General features: G+C 43.8%; 1 protein-coding gene across 4 annotated transcripts in view; it reads left to right on the top strand.

The window, feature by feature from the left end:
- LOC117389047 (NLR family CARD domain-containing protein 3-like) overlaps nt 1-22925 on the top strand; it is a 31045-nt gene that overhangs the window by 2901 nt on the left and 5219 nt on the right. For 2 of the 4 annotated variants that reach the window (XM_055230592.1, XM_055230590.1), the window contains exons 2-5: nt 1290-1416; nt 21832-21966; nt 22542-22581; nt 22674-22857. In XM_055230592.1, coding sequence (XP_055086567.1) covers nt 21842-21966; nt 22542-22581; nt 22674-22857 — 349 coding nt within the window. In that variant the 5' untranslated portion in view covers nt 1290-1416; nt 21832-21841. Of the gene's footprint in view, nt 1-1289; nt 1424-21831; nt 21967-22541; nt 22582-22673; nt 22858-22925 lie in introns of all 4 variants that reach the window. The other 2 variants (XM_055230591.1, XM_033986614.2) reach the window with 2 other exon arrangements.

Here is a 22925-nt window from a genome sequence, read left to right as displayed (position 1 = left end):
GAGCTGTCTTTATGACCCAGTTTGACTCTTGTCTCCTGTTCTTTTATGGACCATGATCCTGGAACTTCTATCGGTGCATTTTTTTTCCCCCTTATGCTCATTTTCAAGTGTGATTTTCTGTATTTTAACTAAACAAATGACAATGTTTATTTTTATTTTATTTATTTATTTTATTTAGGACAGTGCATATTAATCAACATGTCAACAAACAGCTTCAATGTAAATATGCCAGAATTAGCTCACAGCTCGTTTACACCCGTCGTCCTAAGGCAGGTCAAAAACAGAACATTTAAAGAAACTCACAAGACAAAAGTGACAAAGACACGACAAGTGAACCACAACAGACTATTCTCTGAGTTTATTTTCTTCTTGGGGCGTCTTAATCTACATGTGTGAGCCTGTTTGATTATTTTTCAACCAGTGTTTGAGTCTTGTTCTTGAAGGTTGAAAAGTTCGACAGTTCCTGACACGGGCAGGTCGTGTGTTCCATGACTGTGATCCTCTGACAGACGTCACCATTTGGACAAATTTGGTCCTGCGTCTCTGTTTGTCACAGTCTCCTCTGGTCAATGCTCTCATATTCCCTCTTTACTGTTGGCAGGGGTCAAATTGGTCAAAAATAGAGACATCGGGTCATTTCTGGTATAAAACTGAGACAAATCTGTTTTTTGGATCAATCTGCTGGGACCAGGGACATGGGGCTCCAAACGGAGCGTCCCGGGTCAATAGGGACGTGTGGTCGCCCTGTCCTATTGGCTCTGCTGTAGACCTGTTTAAACATGGTCAGCTTCAGGGTTTCTAGTTTAGTTCTATATGATGTGTTTAGTCCTGGTTTAGTCCTGGTTTAGTCCTGATCTGTTCTGTATCTACACTGTTACACAAGTAGATGTTTACACTTTGTGTCGTTAGCCCCTCCCTTCACAATAATCTGATCACAACAGAAGAAGTGTCTTAGACGAGCAGACAAACGTCTTCACTCTTACAACGATCTGTCCAGTTGATTTAAACTTCGTCTTTCACTCTAGATCAGACCTGGACAACTGAGGATTTACACAGAAAAGTAGAATATTTTGATAAAAGTTTGAGTGTAATGTCGTTATGTGACCAGTAGAGGGAGACACATTTCACAGTAACTCCACATCTGAGGCCACCACAAAAGTGGTAAATGTTCCACAGTTAAAAGTCAGAACAGGCCAAGTAAATATCACATATGAAATATAAATGAGAGAGATAAATAATAAAAATACATGAAAACATTGTGTTCAAATGGACTGTTCTTCTGATTCCAGCCCCGACAACATGGACCCACCTGGCCCCGGGTCTAAACCCAGACCTGCTCCCAGCTCTGTGTCTCTGAAAAGTGACTGCTCCAAAGACCGTCCTCCTGTTTAGAGAGGCTCCTCCTGAAGACCAGAGGTAAGACCTGCTTAATCCAGAGCTCAGGACATGTTCTCAGGACAGCGCCACCTGCTGCTCGTCCTTCATCAGTGCAAACAGTGATCCTGTGTTTGAATGGAGCTACTCTGTGTGAGACAGACGAGTTCAGGTGGGACAGGATCACAGGGTCTTCTACAGATTGTACAGAGGTCTCAGAGAATCAGCTGTTCTGAACCTGCCCTGAATCCACCATCAGAGTGAAACAACTGTCCTACAGGAGATGATGAATTTGACTTTTTTCAAGTGCATTTAACCAAAGATCAGCCTTTCTAACATATTTTCCCAGCAGCACCCATGGTCTTTAGACCTGAGGCTCAAGTGTTTGTCCATCAGACCTGATGATGTAAATTGTCCCAAAGGCAGCTGGTCCCTGCTCAGAGGGACTCTCCTGTTCACTGTCTCTGTGTGTGGACCTCCTGTACACCCTTGTATTCAGCCCCACTGTGGTGCAAATATAAGAAGGCCACACTGCAAAAGCTCAAAGGATCTTCTACTGATGCCCTCAGAATGCTGCTGGAAAAGCCCAGGGCCAGTAGTGCCAGTCTCCTGTTGTGTCTGGGGTGAACACTTTTCAGGCTCTCATGACAAACCTGATGTTTACATGTGTGTCCTGAGCGTGTGAACTCTGTGGTGGTGATGCTGGTCCCAGGTTTAGTGCTGTGCAGAACCACTGCTCTTTATGGAAACACTGAGCTGTCTTTATGACCCAGTTTGACTCTTGTCTCCTGTTCTTTTATGGACCATGAGTGTGGAACAAATACATGATGATGCTTTTATTGTTTTTTACAGGGAGCCAGGCCCAAAGGAGCAGCTGGACGCCATATTCAGGGTGAGTACCCCACGAGTGCAGCATGTGTGGGGTTCTGGGGGTGCTACTCAGGTACTCTCTTTGACTAAAACTCTTCTCTTATTGTTCCAGCGTCTGGAGGAGCAGGTCCTGAGGTTTGTCCAACAGCAGCTCCAGAGGCTCCACAGGCTCCTGGCCTCAGATTACCCAGAATGCACCGAGAGTGAGGAGGAGGAGAGCAGAGAGGTTCTGAACATCACCATGGACTTCCTGAAGAGGATGGACCAGGAGCATCTGGCCCAGCGCCTGTTGAACAGTAAGAACCTCCAGATGCCCTGTGTCCCAGTGTGTCAGATGCCCTCCCATATGAAATATTAGACTTGTTTAACATTATAACTCTTCTGTCTTTAAAGAAAGTAAAGCTGAATTCAGAGATAAATTGAAGTATGATCTGCAGCAGAGGTTCAGCCGTGTGTTTGAGGGCGTGGCTAAAGCAGGAGACTCCGCCCCCCTGACCCAGATCTACACAGAGCTCTACATCACAGAGGGCGGAGCCTCAGAGGTCAACCAGGAACATGAGGTCAGACACATGGAGACGTGTCCAGGAGACCGGCCGCCAGAGACCACCATCAGATGTGAAGACATCTTTAAACCCCGCCCACACTCATCAGAGCCAACCAGGGTGGTGCTGACAAAAGGCGTGGCCGGCGTGGGGAAAACGGTGCTGACTCAGAAGTTCGGTCTGGACTGGGCTGAAGGCAGGACCAACCAGGACCTCCAGCTGCTGTTCCCGTTCACTTTCAGAGAGCTCAATGTGCTCAGAGACACACAGTTCAGCCTGGTGGGACTGCTGCACCACTTCTTCAGTCCATCCAAAGATCTGTGCAGCTTCCAACAGCTCCAGGTGCTCTTCATCTTTGACGGTCTGGACGAGTGCAGACCTCCTCTGGACTTTAGCAGAACCCGAGTCCTGACCGACCCCACAGAGTCCGCCTCAGTGCACGTGCTGCTGGTAAACCTCATCAGGGGGAGTCTGCTTCCCTCCGCTCGCCTCTGGATAACCACGCGCCCCGCCGCGGCCAATCAGATCCCTGCTGAGTGCGTCTCCATGGTGACAGAGGTGCGAGGGTTCACTGACCCGCAGAAGAAGCAGTACTTCAAGAAGAGGTTCAGAGATGAAGCCAAAGCCGTCATCTCCCACATCAAGAGTGTCCGCAGCCTCTACATCATGAGTCAGATCCCGATCTTCTGCTGGATCCTCTCCACAGTTATACAGAAGCTTCTGGAACAAACAGAGGAACCAGAGCTGCCCAGAACTCTCACACAGATGTACGTCCACTTCCTGGTGGTGCAGGCCAAAGTCCAGAACATCAAGTATGAGCAGGGTCAGGGGCGGACCTTCACTGGACTCCAAGACCAGGGAGATGGTGCGGTCTCTGGGAAAACTGGCCTTTGAGCAGCTGCAGAAAGGAAACCTGATCTTCTATGAGTGTGACCTGAGTGAGTGTGGGCTGGACGCTGCAGAGGCCTCAGTGTACTCTGGAGTGTTCACACAGGTCTTTAGAGAGGAGCCAGGCCTGTACCAGGACAAGGTCTACTGCTTCATCCATCTGAGTGTGCAGGAGTTTCTGGCTGCTCTTCACGTCCATCAGACCTTTTACAGCTCTGGAGAGAACCTGCTGGAGCCACCACACTCCTCTGAGAGTCCAGACCCTGAGGCCTTCTACCGCTCTGCTGTGGACCAGGCCTTACAGAGTCCAAACGGGACACCTGGACCTGTTCTGCGCTTCCATGGGGCTGTCTCTGCCGACCAATCAGAGGCTGCTGCAGGGTCTGCTGACTCACACAGGAAGTGACATAACCAATCAGGAGACAGTAAAGTACATCAAACAGAAGTTGAATGATGAGGGTCTGTCTGCAGAGAGGAAACTGAACCTGCTCCACTGTCTGAACGAGATGAACGATCTCAGTCTGGTGAAGGAGATACAAGAGAACATGAGAAGAGGAGCACTCTCTGATAGAAACATGTCTCCTGCTGATTGGTCAGCTCTGTGCTTCCTCTTACTGTCCTCAGACTCAGACCTGGAGGAGTTTGACCTGAGGAAATACCAGGCCTCAGAGAGAGCTCTCCTGGGTCTGGTGCCGGTGGTCAGAGCCTCCACCAAAGCCCTGTAAGTCCAGAATGTCTTAAAACCCTTGTGTGGTGGTTCTAGTCTCTAATGTCCCTCTCTCCTCAGTCTTTGTGGCTGTGGACTGTCCCCTCACAGCTGTGGGCCCCTGGCCTCAGTCCTCAGATCCTCCAATCTCAACACACCTGGAATCTCAGTCACAATGACCTCCAGGACTCAGGAGTGGAGCTGCTGTGTTCTGGACTGAAGGGTGCCCCCTGCAGACTGGAGACACTCAGGTGAGTTGTTCCCATGATGCACTCTGCCCCCTTGTGTCCACATGAGTTAATGCTGTGTCTTTAGGCTGTCTGGATGTCTGGTCTCACAGAGGGGCGGGGCTGCTCTGGTCTCAGCTCTGAGCTCCGCCCCCTCCCACCTGAGGAGAGTTAGACCTGAGCTACAACCATCCAGGACCCTCAGCTCAGCTCCTGACCGCTCTACAGGACCAGCGCCCCCTGCTGTCTGTCAGGTGAGACCACACTGGTGTTTTTCCTGGTCTCTGGTCCTTGTCCCGGTCTCTGGTCTGGTCTAAACTGGACTTGTGTGTTTCAGACTGGATCCTGCTGGAGAGCGCTGGATGGTCCCAGGTCTGAGGAAGTGTGAGTCTTTTATTTCATGCAAAAAGTAGAAACAGAACAAAATATAATAAAATATATGAATAATGCAACTAATAACCATAATATAAATTGTGTTTCAGACTCCTGTGAGTTCTCTCTGGACCCAAACACAGCTCACAAACATCTCCTTCTGTCTGAGGACAATCGGACTGTGACACATGTGAAGGAGGAGCAGGAGTATCCACATCATGACGACAGGTTCACAGACTACAGTCAGGTCCTGAGCTGCACTGCCTTGAGGGGGCGCTGTTACTGGGAGGTGGACTGGAGCGGGGAGGATCTTTCTATAGCAGTGAGTTACAGAGGGATCAGACGAAGTGGAAAGGGAGGAGAGGGTAGGTTTGGAAACAATGATCAGTCCTGGTGTCTGAGAAACTATGGTGACAGAGAGTACTATGTGTGGCACAACAGGAGTTTAACACTACTCTCCCTCCCCCGTCTCTCAGAGAGAGGCAGAGTGGGTGTGTTTCTGGACTCTGAGGCTGGAGCTCTGTCCTTCTATGAGGTCTCCTCTGATGGAGAACTGTTCCATCTCTGGACTTTCTCCTCGTCCTTCTCTGAGCCTCTGTTCCCTGGGTTTGCGCTCGACAAAGAAGGAGGCTCTGTGACTCTGGTAAAAGCAGAAAAATGAGAACAAGATATGCAATAGAATTAACACTACAAAATATTGCTTAAAATACTTGGCTTACTTTACTTTTGCTCTAAACTGTTTTGTACCAGTGTATTACGTTTTTTTCTGTAGTTTCTCAGTTAAATACAATAAATGAATGGTAGTGATATTATATACTATAGAGAGCATTTAGCAGATTGTGTCACAAGACATTTACAGTTAGCACATTTGTGATGGACTGAAAAATAATCCGGGGGTCCGGGGCTCTTTGCTAAGGGCTGTCCGGTCCCTGTATGACCGGAGCAGGAGCTGTGTTCATTGCCGGCAGTAAGTCAGACCTGTTCCCGGTGCATGTTGGACTCCACCAGGGCTGCCCTTTGTCACCGGTTCTGTTCATTATATTTATGGACAGAATTTCTAGGTGCAGCCAGGGGCCGGAGGGGGTCTGGTTTGGGAACCACAGGATCTCATCTCTGCTGTTTGCAGATGATGTTGTCCTGATGCTTCTTCGAGCCAGGACCTGCAGCACTGGGGCGGTTTGCAGCCGAGTGTGAAGCGGCTGGGATGAGAATCAGCTCCTCCAAATCCGAGGCCATGGTTCTCGACCGGAAAAAGGTGGTTTGCTCTCTCCGGGTGGGTGGTGAGTCTCTGCCCCAAGTGGAGGAGTTCAAGTATCTCGGGGTCTTGTTCACGAGTGAGGGAAGGATGGAGCGTGAGATTGACAGGCGGATCGGTGCAGCGTCTGCAGTGATGCGGTCGCTGTATCGGTCCGTTGTGGTGAAGAAGGAGCTGAGCTCAAAGGCAAAGCTCTCGATTTACCTCAATCTACGTTCCTACCCTCACCTATGGTCATGAGCTCTGGGTAATGACCGAAAGGACAAGATCGCGGATACAAGTGGCTGAAATGGGCTTCTTCCGCAGAGTGGCCGGGCGCACCCTTAGGGATAGGGTGAGGAGCTCGGTCACACGGGAGGAGCTCGGAGTAGAGCCGCTGCTCCTACACGTTGAGAGGAGCCAGCTGAGGTGGCTCGGGCATCTGCTCAGGATGCCTCCTGGACGCCTCCCTAGGGAGGTGTTCTGGGCATGTCCCACCGGGAGGAGGCCCCGGGGAAGACCCAGGACACACTGGAGGGACTATGTCTCTCGGCTGAACCTCGGCTGCATATATTTTTTTTTTTCCTTTTCCTTTTTATATTTGGGTTATCAGTAGATATGTATTCAGTTTGTTATTGTGAAATATCATGTAAATAAAAAAAAATAGATACGGTCAAAAGATGGATCATTTACATTTTTTATGTTTATTTTTTAACTATTAATTTTTGATTGACTGAAAACAGTGGCTAAATTTTTTTGAGAAAAGTCTTAAGAGTCCAGAAAAGTGCCATAATTAAAATGTGTGATGTGAGAAGAAGCCATATCAGGGTCAGAAGCAGGTGGAGATAGATAGGATGGGGTCAGGGGCGTCGGATGGGGTCAGACGAAGGCAGTGTCAGAGGTCAGAGGGTCAGAAGAAGGCTCATTCTTGAGGAGCACACAGAACATCCTGAGGCAGCAGGAGACAGAAGACACATCCTCAGACAGCAGTGCTATTAATACCTGTTCTACTTTTTGAGCTTAAATAAGAATAAATATACATCAGCTGTACTACACACATGTTCATTATTCTGCTTGAAATAAATGAAATAAGACCCTCTCTTGTCAGTCTGCTTTTCTTTTGGTTAAAGTTCAGAGTCTTGATTTTCTTTTAAAAACAATACATTATGAAATTAAATATACAGTAATCATTTCACAAGGAAACAGAAAAAAGCACCAATTGATCTTTTTATCTCTTTGAAATACAACAACCTTACCAACAATATAAAACACATTATGAATAAAACCTGGGCCATCCTTCAAAGTGACCCAGCACTTTCTTCTCAGAGCCTCCTCTTTTTGCAGTGACAAGAGCTCCCATCCTGAGAGACAAACACAAACATTCTACCCTAAACCCAAAGGCACATTTCAATGTGGCTCCTGAACTATTACAGCCACATCAACCGAGCGACCACATTCAAAGACCCCCGCGACATAAAGACATTTGCAAACTGTAACTCCACTCATGTAGTACATCACTTGGACTGCAGTTGTGGCTGCGTCTGTGTTGGATTAACTAAAAGGAGATTAAGAGGCTGGTTTTCTCAACACAAATTACTATACTACTACTATTCAGACACAATTATCCAGTAAAATAACATTTCAAATATTCAGTGTGCTGCATCAACCTTCTTAAAGTCATGGTCGTGGAGGTCGTCCTCAAAACTATCAGGGGCAGAGACAGGCTAAAAACTTTGTGTCAAAGGGAAACTTTTTGGATTGAACCCCTGCAAACTACTAACTTTACAATGAGGACATCCACTTTACAATGAGGACATCCACTTTACAATGAGGACATCCACTTTACAATGAGGACATCCACTTTACAATGAGGACATCCACTTTACAATGAGGACATCCACTTTACAATGAGGACATCCACTTTACAATGAGGACATCCACTTTACAATGAGGACATCCACTTTACAATGAGGACATCCACTTTACAATGAGGACATCCACTTTACAATGAGGACATCCACTTTACAATGAGGACATCCACTTTACAATGAGGACATCCACTTTACAATGAGGACATCCACTTTACAATGAGGACATCCACTTTACAATGAGGACATCCACTTTACAATGAGGACATCCACTTTACAATGAGGACATCCACTTTACAATGAGGACATCCACTTTACAATGAGGACATCCACTTTACAATGAGGACATCCACTTTACAATGAGGACATCCACTTTACAATGAGGACATCCACTTTACAATGAGGACATCCACTTTACAATGAGGACATCCACTTTACAATGAGGACATCCACTTTACAATGAGGACATCCACTTTACAATGAGGACATCCACTTTACAATGAGGACATCCACTTTACAATGAGGACATCCACTTTACAATGAGGACATCCACTTTACAATGAGGACATCCACTTTACAATGAGGACATCCACTTTACAATGAGGACATCCACTTTACAATGAGGACATCCACTTTACAATGAGGACATCCACTTTACAATGAGGACATCCACTTTACAATGAGGACATCCACTTTACAATGAGGACATCCACTTTACAATGAGGACATCCACTTTACAATGAGGACATCCACTTTACAATGAGGACATCCACTTTACAATGAGGACATCCACTTTACAATGAGGACATCCACTTTACAATGAGGACATCCACTTTACAATGAGGACATCCACTTTACAATGAGGACATCCACTTTACAATGAGGACATCCACTTTACAATGAGGACATCCACTTTACAATGAGGACATCCACTTTACAATGAGGACATCCACTTTACAATGAGGACATCCACTTTACAATGAGGACATCCACTTTACAATGAGGACATCCACTTTACAATGAGGACATCCACTTTACAATGAGGACATCCACTTTACAATGAGGACATCCACTTTACAATGAGGACATCCACTTTACAATGAGGACATCCACTTTACAATGAGGACATCCACTTTACAATGAGGACATCCACTTTACAATGAGGACATCCACTTTACAATGAGGACATCCGACTTTACAATGAGGACATCCACTTTACAATGAGGACATCCACTTACAATGAGGACATCCACTTTACAATGAGGACATCCACTTTACAATGAGGACATCCACTTTACAATGAGGACATCCACTTTACAATGAGGACATCCACTTTACAATGAGGACATCCACTTTACAATGAGGACATCCACTTTACAATGAGGACATCCACTTTACAATGAGGACATCCACTTTACAATGAGGACATCCACTTACAATGAGGACATCCACTTTACAATGAGGACATCCACTTTACAATGAGGACATCCACTTTACAATGAGGACATCCACTTTACAATGAGGACATCCACTTTACAATGAGGACATCCACTTTACAATGAGGACATCCACTTTACAATGAGGACATCCACTTTACAATTGAGGACATCCACTTTACAATGAGGACATCCACTTTACAATGAGGACATCCACTTTACAATGAGGACATCCACTTTACAATGAGGACATCCACTTTACAATGAGGACATCCACTTTACAATGAGGACATCCACTTTACAATGAGGACATCCACTTTACAATGAGGACATCCACTTTACAATGAGGACATCCACTTTACAATGAGGACATCCACTTTACAATGAGGACATCCACTTTACAATGAGGACATCCACTTTACAATGAGGACATCCACTTTACAATGAGGACATCCACTTTACAATGAGGACATCCACTTTACAATGAGGACATCCACTTTACAATGAGGACATCCACTTTACAATGAGGACATCCACTTTACAATGAGGACATCCACTTTACAATGAGGACATCCACTTTACAATGAGGACATCCACTTTACAATGAGGACATCCACTTTACAATGAGGACATCCACTTTACAATGAGGACATCCACTTTACAATGAGGACATTCCACTTTACAATGAGGACATCCACTTTACAATGAGGACATCCACTTTACAATGAGGACATCCACTTTACAATGAGGACATCCACTTTACAATGAGGACATCCACTTTACAATGAGGACATCCACTTTACAATGAGGACATCCACTTTACAATGAGGACATTCACTTTACAATGAGGACATTCACTTTACTGTCTTCCTCTAAGAAAACAGCCTCCTTAAACAGTGTCTTTAAAATATGTACAATTACATATACGACAGATGTCTCTGTAGACCCTCAGTCATCCAGGTCTGATCCAGAGCAAAAGATGAAGTTTAAATCTGTCACTGGACAAATCATCGTAGGAGTGAAGACGTTTTGCTGCTCGTCCAAGCCGCTTCTTCAGTTCTGGTCAGATGCTGGTGGCCACTGCCTTATATCTGAGGGGAGGGGCTAACCACACTGAAACTGTGAACAGCTATTATCTCTAGTTTCAGCTGAGACTAACCTAATCAGCCTTAATGACCCTGCTATTGTTCTCATTGTTCTGGGTCTGAGGATGGAGTTACAGATGGGGAGAGATTCAATTCAATTCATTTTATTTTTGTAACGCCCAAAATCACAACAACAGTTGATAAAGTTAAGGCCCCCCATTCCTGATTAAGGAAGGATTGCTGATCTGTGCCGGACAGTCTGATGTGTGCTGGACAGTCTGATGTGTGCTGGACAGTCTGATGTGTGCCGGACAGTCTGATGTGTGCCGGACAGTCTGATGTGTGCCGGACAGTCTGATGTGTGCCGGACAGTCTGATGTGTGCCGGACAGTCTGATGTGTGCCGGACAGTCTGATGTGTGCCGGACAGTCTGATGTGTGCCGGACAGTCTGATGTGTGCCGGACAGTCTGATGTGTGCCGGACAGTCTGATGTGTGCTGATAGGAGCGGTCAGGATAGCTATCATAGTCCTCTTCATACTTGATGTGTGGCTTGACATCAGGCCAATCCACTTTATGTCGTGGGGGGCTATCATCTGACTGGTGACTAGTTTCACCACGTGGTGGGGAGACTCTGTCCTCATCCTCTGTGGACGATGGACTCTTGTGAATGTCTATCACCATATGTTCACCTTTAGAGAGAGGAGTTGAGATGCCAGCAGTGACTGGTGCCTCTGCCTGATCTGATAATCCTGTTTCATGTAGATGCCATCTGAGAGACTCTACAATGGTATGTCGACCGACAGGAGCAGGAGAAACATCTCTGATCACCGGGAGGGCACTTACTGGCTGACGTGGGCCCTGGAGGCCGCTGAGTGGCGCCTGCTGATTCGTAAGTGCTGGTGTGGCAGATGTTTCCTCTTGGCGCCTGGGCAGTGACAGCTGCTGTGAGGACACTGCAGGAGCAATCTGGATCATGTCTGCAAGGCGTTGGACATCTCTGCGCAGCTGGTCATTTTCCTCTCTCATGCTCTTAATGGATCTAATTATTTCTGGAGAAGACAAGTGCTTGGTCTGCTCATCATCAGTAAAACGGGACCTCACAGGGTAACTGACCTCATAGTCCTGGAGATTTGATGGCAGCTGCCTGGATCCTTGTGGGCGATCCTCAGTAGGTTCTCTTTCATATGGCCTGAACATATTGACTGCAGTGGTTGCTTGATCCGGCTCGAAGGACCATAAATTGTAATGAGGACTGTAATATGCAGTAGCTTGAACCCTGGCTAGCAATCACTGCAGGGTGTCGGGTCAGAACAGTGATTAGGTATGTTCAGGTGAGGCTTAAGAATGAGGGAGTCCACAGGCAGGTACAGGTAGAACGTTCCTTTTAATGTCCTTACTTGGAGTGTGGGCGTGTATGGGTGTATGTGTGGGTGTATGTGTGGGTTTGTGTGTGTGTGGTGTGTGTGGTTATCTACAAGAGAAGGAATAAACAAATACAAACAATATGTTAATCACAATCAAAATGGTGATTACACAAGTGACCGCGTGGTTATTTACATAATGTGAATACAAAGAAGTTAACAAATGACCGATAGGAGGCCAGTCTAGTCACGAGGCGAGCGTGTATAAATTGACCGTGTGTAGTTTAGAGTTTTGGGTAAAACTTTCCAATTACAAGTATAAGTTCTGAACACAATATCACAAATACACAGAATACTTACATCTAAGGGACGCACACTATAATTCAGACATTAAGTCAGTCCGAGAGAGAGCCGATGCACGTAACGTTGTGCAACCATGTAAAATAATAATCTGCGTGTCTGCGGCGCACTGGTGTACACTCGCGCTCCCTCTAGTGGTGCAACAAGGGATAACAACAATTAAGAACAACTAAACTAAACCAGTAATATAACAGAACTAAATGGGCTTTATGGATAGTCTTTTATACAGCTCCCGTTCCACCACATCCCAAAGATGCTCTATGGGGTTGAGATCTGGTGACTGTGGGGCCAGTGTAGTTCAGTGAACTCATCGTCATGTTCAAGAAATCAATTTGAAATGATTGGAGCTTTATGACATGGAGCATTATCCTGCTGGACGTAGAGGAGGAGGACGGTACATGGTGGTCATGAAGGGATGGACATGGTCAGAAATAATGTTCAGGTAGCCCGTGGCATTTAAACGATGCCCAACTGGCACTAAGGGACCTAAAGTGTGCCAAGAAAACATCCCCCACACCATTACACCACCACCACCACCTGCACAGTGGGAACAAGGCATGATGGATCCATGTTCTCATTCTGTTTACGCCAAATTCTGACTCTACCATTTGAATGTCTCAACAGAAATCCAGACTCATCAGACCAGGCAACATTTTTCCAGTCTTCCAACTGTCCAGTTTTGTTGAGCTCGTGCAAATTGTAGCCTCTTTTTCCTATTTGTAGTGGAGATGAGTGGTACCCGGTGGGGTCTTCTGCTGTTGTAGCCCATCCGCCTCAAGGTTGTGCGTGTTGTGGCTTCACAAATGCTTTGCTGCATCCTCGGTTGTAACGAGTGGTTATTTCAGTCAACGTTGCTCTTCTATCAGCTTGAATCTCTTGGCCCATTCTCCTCTGACCTCCTCGCCCACAGGACTGACACATACTGGATGTTTTTCCCTTTTCACTCCATTCTTTGTAAACCCTAGAAATGGTTGTGGGTGAAAATCCCAGTAACTGAGCAGATTGTGAAATACTCAGACCGGCCCGTCTGGCACCAACAACCAGGCCACGCTCAAAACTGCTTTCCCATTCTGACATTCAGTTTGGAGTTCAGGAGATTGTCTTGACCAGGACCACACCCCTAAATGCACTGAAGCAACTGCCATGTGATTGGTTTAGATAATTACATCAAGGAGAAATTGAACAGGTCCTAATGATCCTTAGGTGAGTGTATATATATATATATATATATATATATATATATATATATATATATATATATATATATATATATATATATATATATATACATATATACACACACACACACACACACACATATATATAACATAATATATATTTATATATGACATTGGAGATTTGGCCTGTAACATGATTGTATAAATTGTTTGCTGCATTAATTAAATCTGTAAATTTGCTGCCTCTGAGCCGTAGCCGTCCGTTCCTGCGTTGACTGTTTGCTCGTGTAGTTGGTGCTTCGTAGAGAAGTGATGGCTGATATTGTAGTCGTTGAAAAACGTGACAGTTTCGTGGCATTTTAGGCACGCAGCCTTTGATCAGGCACTCGGCGCACACTACCCACTTTTCTTTTCTTTGATAAGATCATTTTTAGAATAAGTAATATAACACGATATAACGCCCCCCCCACTCAACACTCACTCAACACTCACACACAGTCTCTCTCACACACACTCACCCCCACACACTCACACTCAACACTCACACACACTCACACACACCCCCTCTCACACACACTCACACAGGATGTAGTGTGATGCAGTGTCCCTCGACCAATCAGAATCCAGAATGCTCGGATGTGTGTTATGGATCGTACTCACCGCCTGGCAAACACTGACTGGTCGTTAACACCGCTAGGTTTCCCCAGACAGAGCGAGCCAGGTCTGAAGCTCTGGGCTCCCTCCACGGTCGTCCTTTCACCACACGACCCCCGGAGGAGACAGGTCAAAGGTCGATGCATCTCAGCCTTAAAAGAAAGAAGAGCTTTTAAAATATGTGCCCTTTGTTTTCAATGTCCAGAGATACATTTCCACAGAGTTACTTTCACGTGAGCAGCAAACAAACAGTCACATGACCAGATCCCCCGCCCCTCCTGTGACTGATAAAAACCAAAGGCCCAGGTGCATTCTGGTCTATCTGAACCACCCCCCGTTTCCTCCAGGCCCCACAGACTAAACCAGAAACAGAAAAGGTGTGAAGATAAACACCACCAAATTAGGCTAAACAAATTATCAAAACATAAGAAATATGAACATGGCAAAATGAGATATTAAATATGCAAATTAACCAAACAATAAACTGGAAACTCATTAAAAAAATAATAAACGAATCTTAGAATTAACAAAAATAGGCAAATAGCTCCTCCTAGTTTCGACCTGTACACACGTCTTCTGAAATGTGACTCTTATTCGTTGGTCAGTTCATATTTCAGTCTTTTGGTCAATTCTTTTAAAATGTGAACTTTGAACAGATTAATTTGATCAAAACATAAATTATATCAGTGACTCACATTTATTTATTCACCACACGAGGCCTGGGACGACACTGAAACTTGGCGTCACGATTATCACGGCCAAAATAATACAAATAATTAACAATTATATCACGATAATTATTGCTGCTGACAGTTTAAAAATGTTCTGGAAATGAATAATTACAAGTTTAATATTATGAACAGGTTCCATATTTAAACTGTTAAAGTGTGGAACTTTGTTATAAGTGAAAATGACAGTGATTTAGAGGAGATCATCAGGAGAAGTGTTTTTTTTTCTGCACATTCTGGAGACACAACAGCGATTATCTTTGTTTATTGTCACCATTATATAAAAAGTGCCACAAATGATTATTGTCGACCCTTTTTATCACGATAAACCCATCCCCACACCGCACTCAAACTGACCAAAGTGCTTCACAATAACAGTGACGATGATAAACTGTCTGTGCGTTTACACATTCTGCAGTGTTGAATATCGCCTGTGTTTAAAATATAAACCTGTTTGAGGCCACAGTTTAAAAGCCCAGACTTTTCTAAAACATAAGACGACACAGGTCTGAGATTAGACTTTTCTTTTGCTCAGGTTCAAACTAATAAGACCTGGTTTGAGTCGAGTTTTAGTCCTAATATAGACCAAGAGTAGTCCTGGTTTAGACCTGGTTTAGACCTGGTTTAGTCCTGGCTTAGTCCTGGCTTAGTCCTGGTTTAGTCCTGGTTTAGTCCTGGTTTAGTCCTGGTTTAGTCCTGGTTTAGTCCTGGTTTAGTCCTGGTTTAGTCCTGGTTTAGTCCTGGTTTAGTCTTAATGTGGTGAAGTCCTGGTGGAGTTTGTCTTTAATCTACTGTTATTTTAAATAGTTGTAGTTAAGATGACGACTTTCCTCGTGACTTTGTTCATTATAAAGTCTAGATTTGATAACGACACAAACATGTGTAAATGACTTTCTCTCCCAGACTTTTTTGAGGTTGTCCGTTTTCCCCTGTGGGCTCCACCCGTGATCCCCACTCTCCTATTTAAGCCGCCTGCTCCCAATGTGCCACTCTCTGCTGCTGCGCCTTGACTTTTTGGGTGGATTCTCAGTCCTGCTCTGTAGTTGGTCTGGGGGAGTCCAGTCCAGGGTAGATCTGCTCCAGACGCTGCTTTAACTCCTGCTCCTCATTAAAGTGGCTGAACCTGCTGTTGTTTGGCTCCTGTTTTTTTTTTGTATTTGTTTTGTCTTATTCTATTTTGTGCTGTTTTACCTTAGTTTGTTTTGCTAATTTTGTATTTGTTTTATAAGCAGGTTTTGGCCACACAATTGTCTCGTTTCAGTGGAGCTGGGTGCCCCCTGGTGGTTGGGTGAGGCACACTGGTGAGGTTCCTCCACCTTTACATGTGACGTAGTGCACTGGGATCACGCTCAGCACAGGGGGCCCAGCTAACTTGTTTTGGGTAATTTTAAACAACTTTTTAATTCTTAGGTCTATTTTAGCTTGTGATTCAACTTTTAGCTTTTTTTTTTGTGTAATAAAATTCAACTTCTACCTTTTTCACTTTTACTTAAAATTTTCTTATAATGAATGTACTTTTCTAAATTTAGTTGTCTGGTTTAATTTTATTTTATTTTAGCTTTATTTCATTATAGCCATATTCCATTTTGATTTTTACGATGGAGTTTAAGGGTCAGTTAAATAAAATAAATTATGCAGGTGCTACGAGAATAAAGTCGTAGCATTTCCACATCAAAGTCATAATTTTACAAGAATAAAGTCGTATTTTTATGAGAATAAAGTCGTATTTTTATGAGAATAAAGTCGTATTTTTATGCTGTGTGTGAATGAGTGACCAGTGCGTTGTGAAGAATTTGGAGCATTTTGTTACAGCAATTTCTTCCAAATCTGTCTGGTTCCTCTGACTAAACAAACTCAAATACTTGCAGTGTCTCTTCAAAGTACTTATACTTATATTAGTGCGGTGATGTTGGGCTAAAAGACACAGTATTTCATCGTGCGTAAAGTTGAAAATCACTCACTCACACACAGCAGAATATACTCTCATAAAAATACAACTTTATTCTCCTAATATTACGACTTTTTTCTCTTTTTATTATTCTCTTAAAAATGACGTCTTTAATGTCGAAATGCTACAACTTTATTCTCGTAGCACCTACATAATTTATTTTATTTAACTGACCCTTATACTCCGTCGTAGATTTTAAACCTCTTTTTTTAAATAAAATGTAATTGTTTTTCATGTCATGTTTTAATTCTGGACTTTACCTGTGAGTCTTTAAACTGTAAATGTGACTCTGGGTCTTAAACGTCCAAATGTCCAAATGTCCCTTTGGTGGAGGTTTGTCACATTTAGATGAACCTGTTTGAGATGAAGGAGAGTCCTCTGTCCACACTGCTCCACAACAACTCCTAAAAACACAACACAACCGAAAATCAACCAGAAAACAAATGAAAATCAACCAAAAAAAAAAATCATCCTTAAATCGTCCCCAAACTCCCGCCACTCGGAGCTAACGGTCAGACTCCACACTCCGGTTTGTTTGTGAAAATATCAAATTAAACCACGTCAATCAGCCCCACATTCTCCTAAACACTGACAGAATAAACCCACATGTTTCAGAGTGAGTTTAAAGCTCAAACTCTGCCCTAAGTCAAGTTTTTAACAGAGAAAATCAGAAAAGTAGAGTTTTCTCTGAGGAGCCTCACCTCCCGCGTCACGTCTCGCGTACGTGCGTCAGTGCGTCACTACGTCACTACGTCACTCAACCCCGTCTGTGATTTGATAATTTTTTGTAAAAATTATTATTATTATTATTATTATTATTATTATTATTATTATTATTATTATTATTATTATTATTATTATAAACATATCATTGTTGTTGTTTTAGAAAAAGATATTTTGGGAGAAATACACGTGTTGAATCTGATCCTGATCCAAAATATCAGATTCACTGTTGTTCATTTTCTGACAAACACAAATTCGTTGTATTTAAATTTCTTTTGTTCTTATATCATTTCTCTAAACTATTGTACAAACCCAAAAGCCCTGAAAACAAAAAGCACTTTGCACAGAATTTGAAATATAAAATGTATTACTGTATTTATTTATTTTTTTTACGTTTGTTTAATATTTTTGCACATGCCCCATGAAGGTGACGTGATGTAATATAATGCTTAAGCCTCTTGATGTTGTTGCTTGTTTATATATTTGTATATTTGAAATAAAAAATAAAAAATAAAAAAGTTGTTTATGAATCAGGTCAAATATTAAACACTCCCCGCCATCGTCACGAGTGGATAGGACAGACACAGATGTGGACATGTGGACATGTGGACATGAGGACATGTGGACATGAGGACATGAGGACATGAGGACATGTGGACATGTGGACATGAAGACATGAGGACATGAGGACATGTGGACATGTGGACATGAGGACATGAGGACATGTGGACATGTGGACATGAAGACATGAGGACATGAGGACATGTGGACATGAGGACATGAGGACATGTGGACATGAGGACATGTGGACATGAGGACATGAGGACATGTGGACATGTGGACATGAAGACATGAGGACATGAGGACATGTGGACATGAAGATATGAGGACATGTGGACATGAGGACATGTGGACGTGGACATGAGGACATGTGGACATGAGGACATGTGGACGTGGACATGAGGACATGTGGACATGAGGACATGAGGACATGTGGACATGTGGACATGTGGACATGAGGACATGAGGACATGTGGACATGTGGACATGTCCACTACTTTGTACTTCTACTTGAGTAATAGTATTTTAAAGTAACGTAACTCTTCCACTTTTGTCTCCTGCCTCTCCCCACAGACCTGGAGAGTGGCGCCCTCTGCTGGAGCTCAGTGTCACCACACAGAGGGAGGGGCCACTGACGTCACAGGACCGAAAGTGAAAGTTTGAACGAAAGAGCCGTGTGTCTGAGGCCTGTGCGCAGAGGACGGTGACGCAGTGAGTTTTTCTTATTATTAACATTTAAAAGAACAAAACAAACGCTCTTCCCTGGTCCAGCTCTGTGTGGACTGGTTTAGTTTGGACTTAGACCAAACCAGACTTTAGTCCTTCTGTTGGCTCTGCTGTAGACCTGTTTAAACATGGTCAGCTTCAGGGTTTCTAGTTTAGTTCTATATGATGTGTTTAGTCCTGGTTTAGTCCTGATCTGTTCTGTATCTACACTGTTACACAACTAGAATTTTTTTTTATATAGAAGTTTCAGTGTAATCCAGAACACTGCTGCTCAGGTCCTGACTAGAACCAGGAAGTACTTCACACATGTGTCCTGTGGCTCAGGCCTAGAACCAGGAAGTACTTCACACATGTGTCCTGTGGCTCAGGTCTCTGGCTCCTGTGGCTCAGAGACTTTAAATCAGCTCTGCTTGTGTATAAGTCTCTCATGGCCTAGGTCCAAAGTTCATCTCCGACATGTTAGTGCCACATGAACCATCTCACACTCTGAGGACTTCAGGGGCCGGCCTCCTGCTGGTCCCAGAGTCAGGACTAAACATGAGGAATCAGTGATACAGTTTCATGCAGCTAAAACCTGGAACAGTCTTCCTGAAGATGTGAGACAGACTCGACTTTGACAATGTTTAAATCCAGACTCTGTTCTGTTTATCTGTGCAGACGACTGAAAGGTTTTTATTCTGCCTCTTCTGTTTTAATGGTAATTTTATGATTATTTGTGATTACTTATGTTTTGATTTGAAACACACCATAATCAGATCAGAATCACACCAGAATCAGATCAGAATCACACCAGAATCAGATCAGAATCACACTAGAATCAGATCAGAATCACACCAGAATCACACCAGAATCACACCAGAATCAGATCAGAATCACACCAGAATCACACCAGAATCAGATCAGAATCACACTAGAATCTCACCTGAATCAGATCAGAATCACACTGGAATCACACCAGAATCAGATCTGAATCAGATCAGAATCACACTGGAATCAGATCAGAATCACACTAGAATCAGATCAGAATCACACTAGAATCTCACCTGAATCAGATCAGAATCACACTAGAATCAGATCAGAATCACACTAGAATCTCACCAGAATCAGATCAGAATCAGATCTGAATCAGATCAGAATCACATCAGAATCAGATCAGAATCACACAAGAATCACACCGGAATCAGATCAGAATCACACCAGAATCACACCGGAATCACACCAGAATCAGATCAGAATCACACCAGAATCAGATCTGAATCAGATCTGAATCACACCAGAATCACACCAGAATCAGATCTGAATCAGATCAGAATCACACTGGAATCACACTGGAATCAGATCTGAATCACACCAGAATCACACCAGAATCAGATCTGAATCAGATCAGAATCACACTGGAATCACACTGGAATCAGATCTGAATCACACCAGAATCAGATCAGAATCACACCAGAATCAGATCAGAATCACACTAGAATCAGATCAGAATCACACCAGAATCACACCAGAATCAGATCAGAATCACACCAGAATCACACCATAATCAGATCAGAATCACACTAGAATTACACCAGAATCAGATCAGAATCACACTAGAATCTCACCTGAATCAGATCAGAATCAGATCTGAATCAGATCAGAATCACACCAGAATCACACCGGAATCACACCAGAATCAGATCAGAATCACACCAGAATCACACCGGAATCAGATCAGAATCACACCAGAATCACACCGGAATCACACCAGAATCAGATCAGAATCACACCAGAATCAGATCTGAATCAGATCTGAATCACACCAGAATCACACCAGAATCAGATCAGAATAAAATCAGAATCTCACTAGAATCACACCAGCAGCAGAATCATACTTCTCTTTTCTTTACAGTACCCTCTGCTGTTTGAAAAAGTTTTCAGGTTTATTGTACTTCTTTTTTCCCAATAGTTACAGGTTATCCATCAGGTTAGGTTTAGGAAAAGTGTTTTGGTAATGGTTAAGGTGTGGTTAAAGATCACCATGGCAAACAGCGGGGACAGAAAACTAGCAAAGAGCTAATGTTAGTAACTGCTGGACTGCCTTCTTCTTTTTACTGTTGGATTACAGGATATACTGAATTCTAATTTTTGGACAGTACAAAGTTCTTTTCAGCCCAAAGTCCAAGAAACAATCAAGCTAACATAATTTCTGCTGTGTTTTTTGCTATATACAATGATTTTGTGCTAACGCTACATGAAACAAATACACATGCAAAAAACAAAACAAGAAAAAAAACATTATAACGTTATGAACAAAATCTTTCCTCCTGTATGAGGCCGTATAGCTGCAGTACCATGCTCTTCCACATAAACAGTATTGGCACTGTCATGAATAACTTGGAGAGTCGTAAAACTGCAGTGTATTTTCAGTCTCCTCACACACAGTCACATGTGACACTCCTCAAAGCTGTGGGTTAGGACCTCACTTACTCAGAAGAATTATTTGATGATATAAACATTTGATATGCTCAGTGCCTATAGCATCGTCACACATTTAATGTTAATATGTTTCATGTTTACTGTGATTGAAAGAATCACATTCATGATTTTATTATCTTCTCTACAACATATTAAATCATTAGTTCTATTTTAGTGTTACAAGCTTAGGACGGTTAAATATGGAGGTTTGTGGTCTAATTGGGTTTGAAATCATAATTTCTCAAATCCTCTGAGAACTTGTTATAAACATCTATTACATTTTTTCTTTCTGTATTCACATTCACCTGTGCCTCTGAGTTAGCCCTGCCTTCTTCCCTCTAGCCTGACTCCTACTGGCTGAGTAACTCAAGAACCTGAAGTTAGACAGTTTCCATTGGTTTGGTTTTATCAACTCTGAAGTTATTCAACGAGTTCAATGGGCTTCTAGCAACAGGCCTCTGGAGAACAGAGCTTCTAAATAAGAGGCATCTCTGTATGTTCTGTTCAAATGGACTGTTCTTCTGATTCCAGCCCCAACAACATGGACCCACCTGGACCTGGCCCCGGGTCTAAACCCAGACCTGCTCCCAGCTCTGTGTCTCTGAAAAGTGACAACTCCAAAGACCTTCCTTTTACCTTTAGAGAGGCTCCTCCTGAAGACCAGAGGTAAGATCTGCTTAATCCAGAGCTCTGAACATGTTCTCAGGACAGCGCCACCTGCTGCTCGTCCTTCATCAGTGCAAACAGTGATCCTGTGTTTGAATGGAGCCACTCTCAGTGTGAGACAGACGAGTTCAGGTGGGACAGGATCACAGGGTCTTCTACAGATTGTACAGAGGTCTCAGAGAATCAGCTGTTCTGAACCTGCCCTGAATCCACCATCAGAGTGAAACAACTGTCCTACAGGAGATGATGAATTTGACTTTTTTCAAGTGCATTTGACCAAAGATCAGCCTTTCTAACATATTTTACCAGCAGCACCCATAGTCTTTAGACCTGAGGCTCAAGTGTTTGTCCATCAGACCCGATGATGTAAATTGTCCCAAAGGCAGCTGGTCCCTGCTCAGAGGGACTCTCCTGTTCACTGTCTCTGTGTGTGGACCTCCTGTACACCCTTGTATTCAGCCCCACTGTGGTGCAAATATAAGAAGGCCACACTGCAAAAGACTCTTGTCTCCTGTTCTTTTATGGACCGTGAGTGTGGAACAAATAAATGATGATGCTTTTATTGTTTTTTACAGGGAGCCAGGCCCAAAGGAGCAGCTGGACGCCATATTCAGGGTGAGTACCCCACGAGCGCAGCATGTGTGGGGTTCTAGGGGTGCTACTCAGGTACTCTCTTTGACTAAAACTCTCTTATTGTTCTGTTCCAGCGTCTGGAGGAGCAGGTCCTGAGGTTTGTCCAACAGCAGCTCCAGAGGCTCCACAGGCTCCTGGCCTCAGATTACCCAGAATGCACCGAGAGTGAGGAGGAGGAGAGCAGAGAGGTTCTGAACATCACCATGGACTTCCTGAAGAGGATGGACCAGGAACACCTGGCCCAGCGCCTGTTGAACAGTAAGAACCTCCAGATGCCCTCCCCGTGTGTCAGATGCCCTCCCATATGAAATATTAGACTTGTTTAA

The sequence above is a fragment of the Periophthalmus magnuspinnatus genome, chromosome 21 (assembly GCF_009829125.3).
Source record: "Periophthalmus magnuspinnatus isolate fPerMag1 chromosome 21, fPerMag1.2.pri, whole genome shotgun sequence".
Taxonomy (NCBI): Eukaryota; Metazoa; Chordata; class Actinopteri; order Gobiiformes; family Gobiidae; genus Periophthalmus; species Periophthalmus magnuspinnatus.
This window is presented reverse-complemented; position numbering and strand designations above follow the sequence as displayed.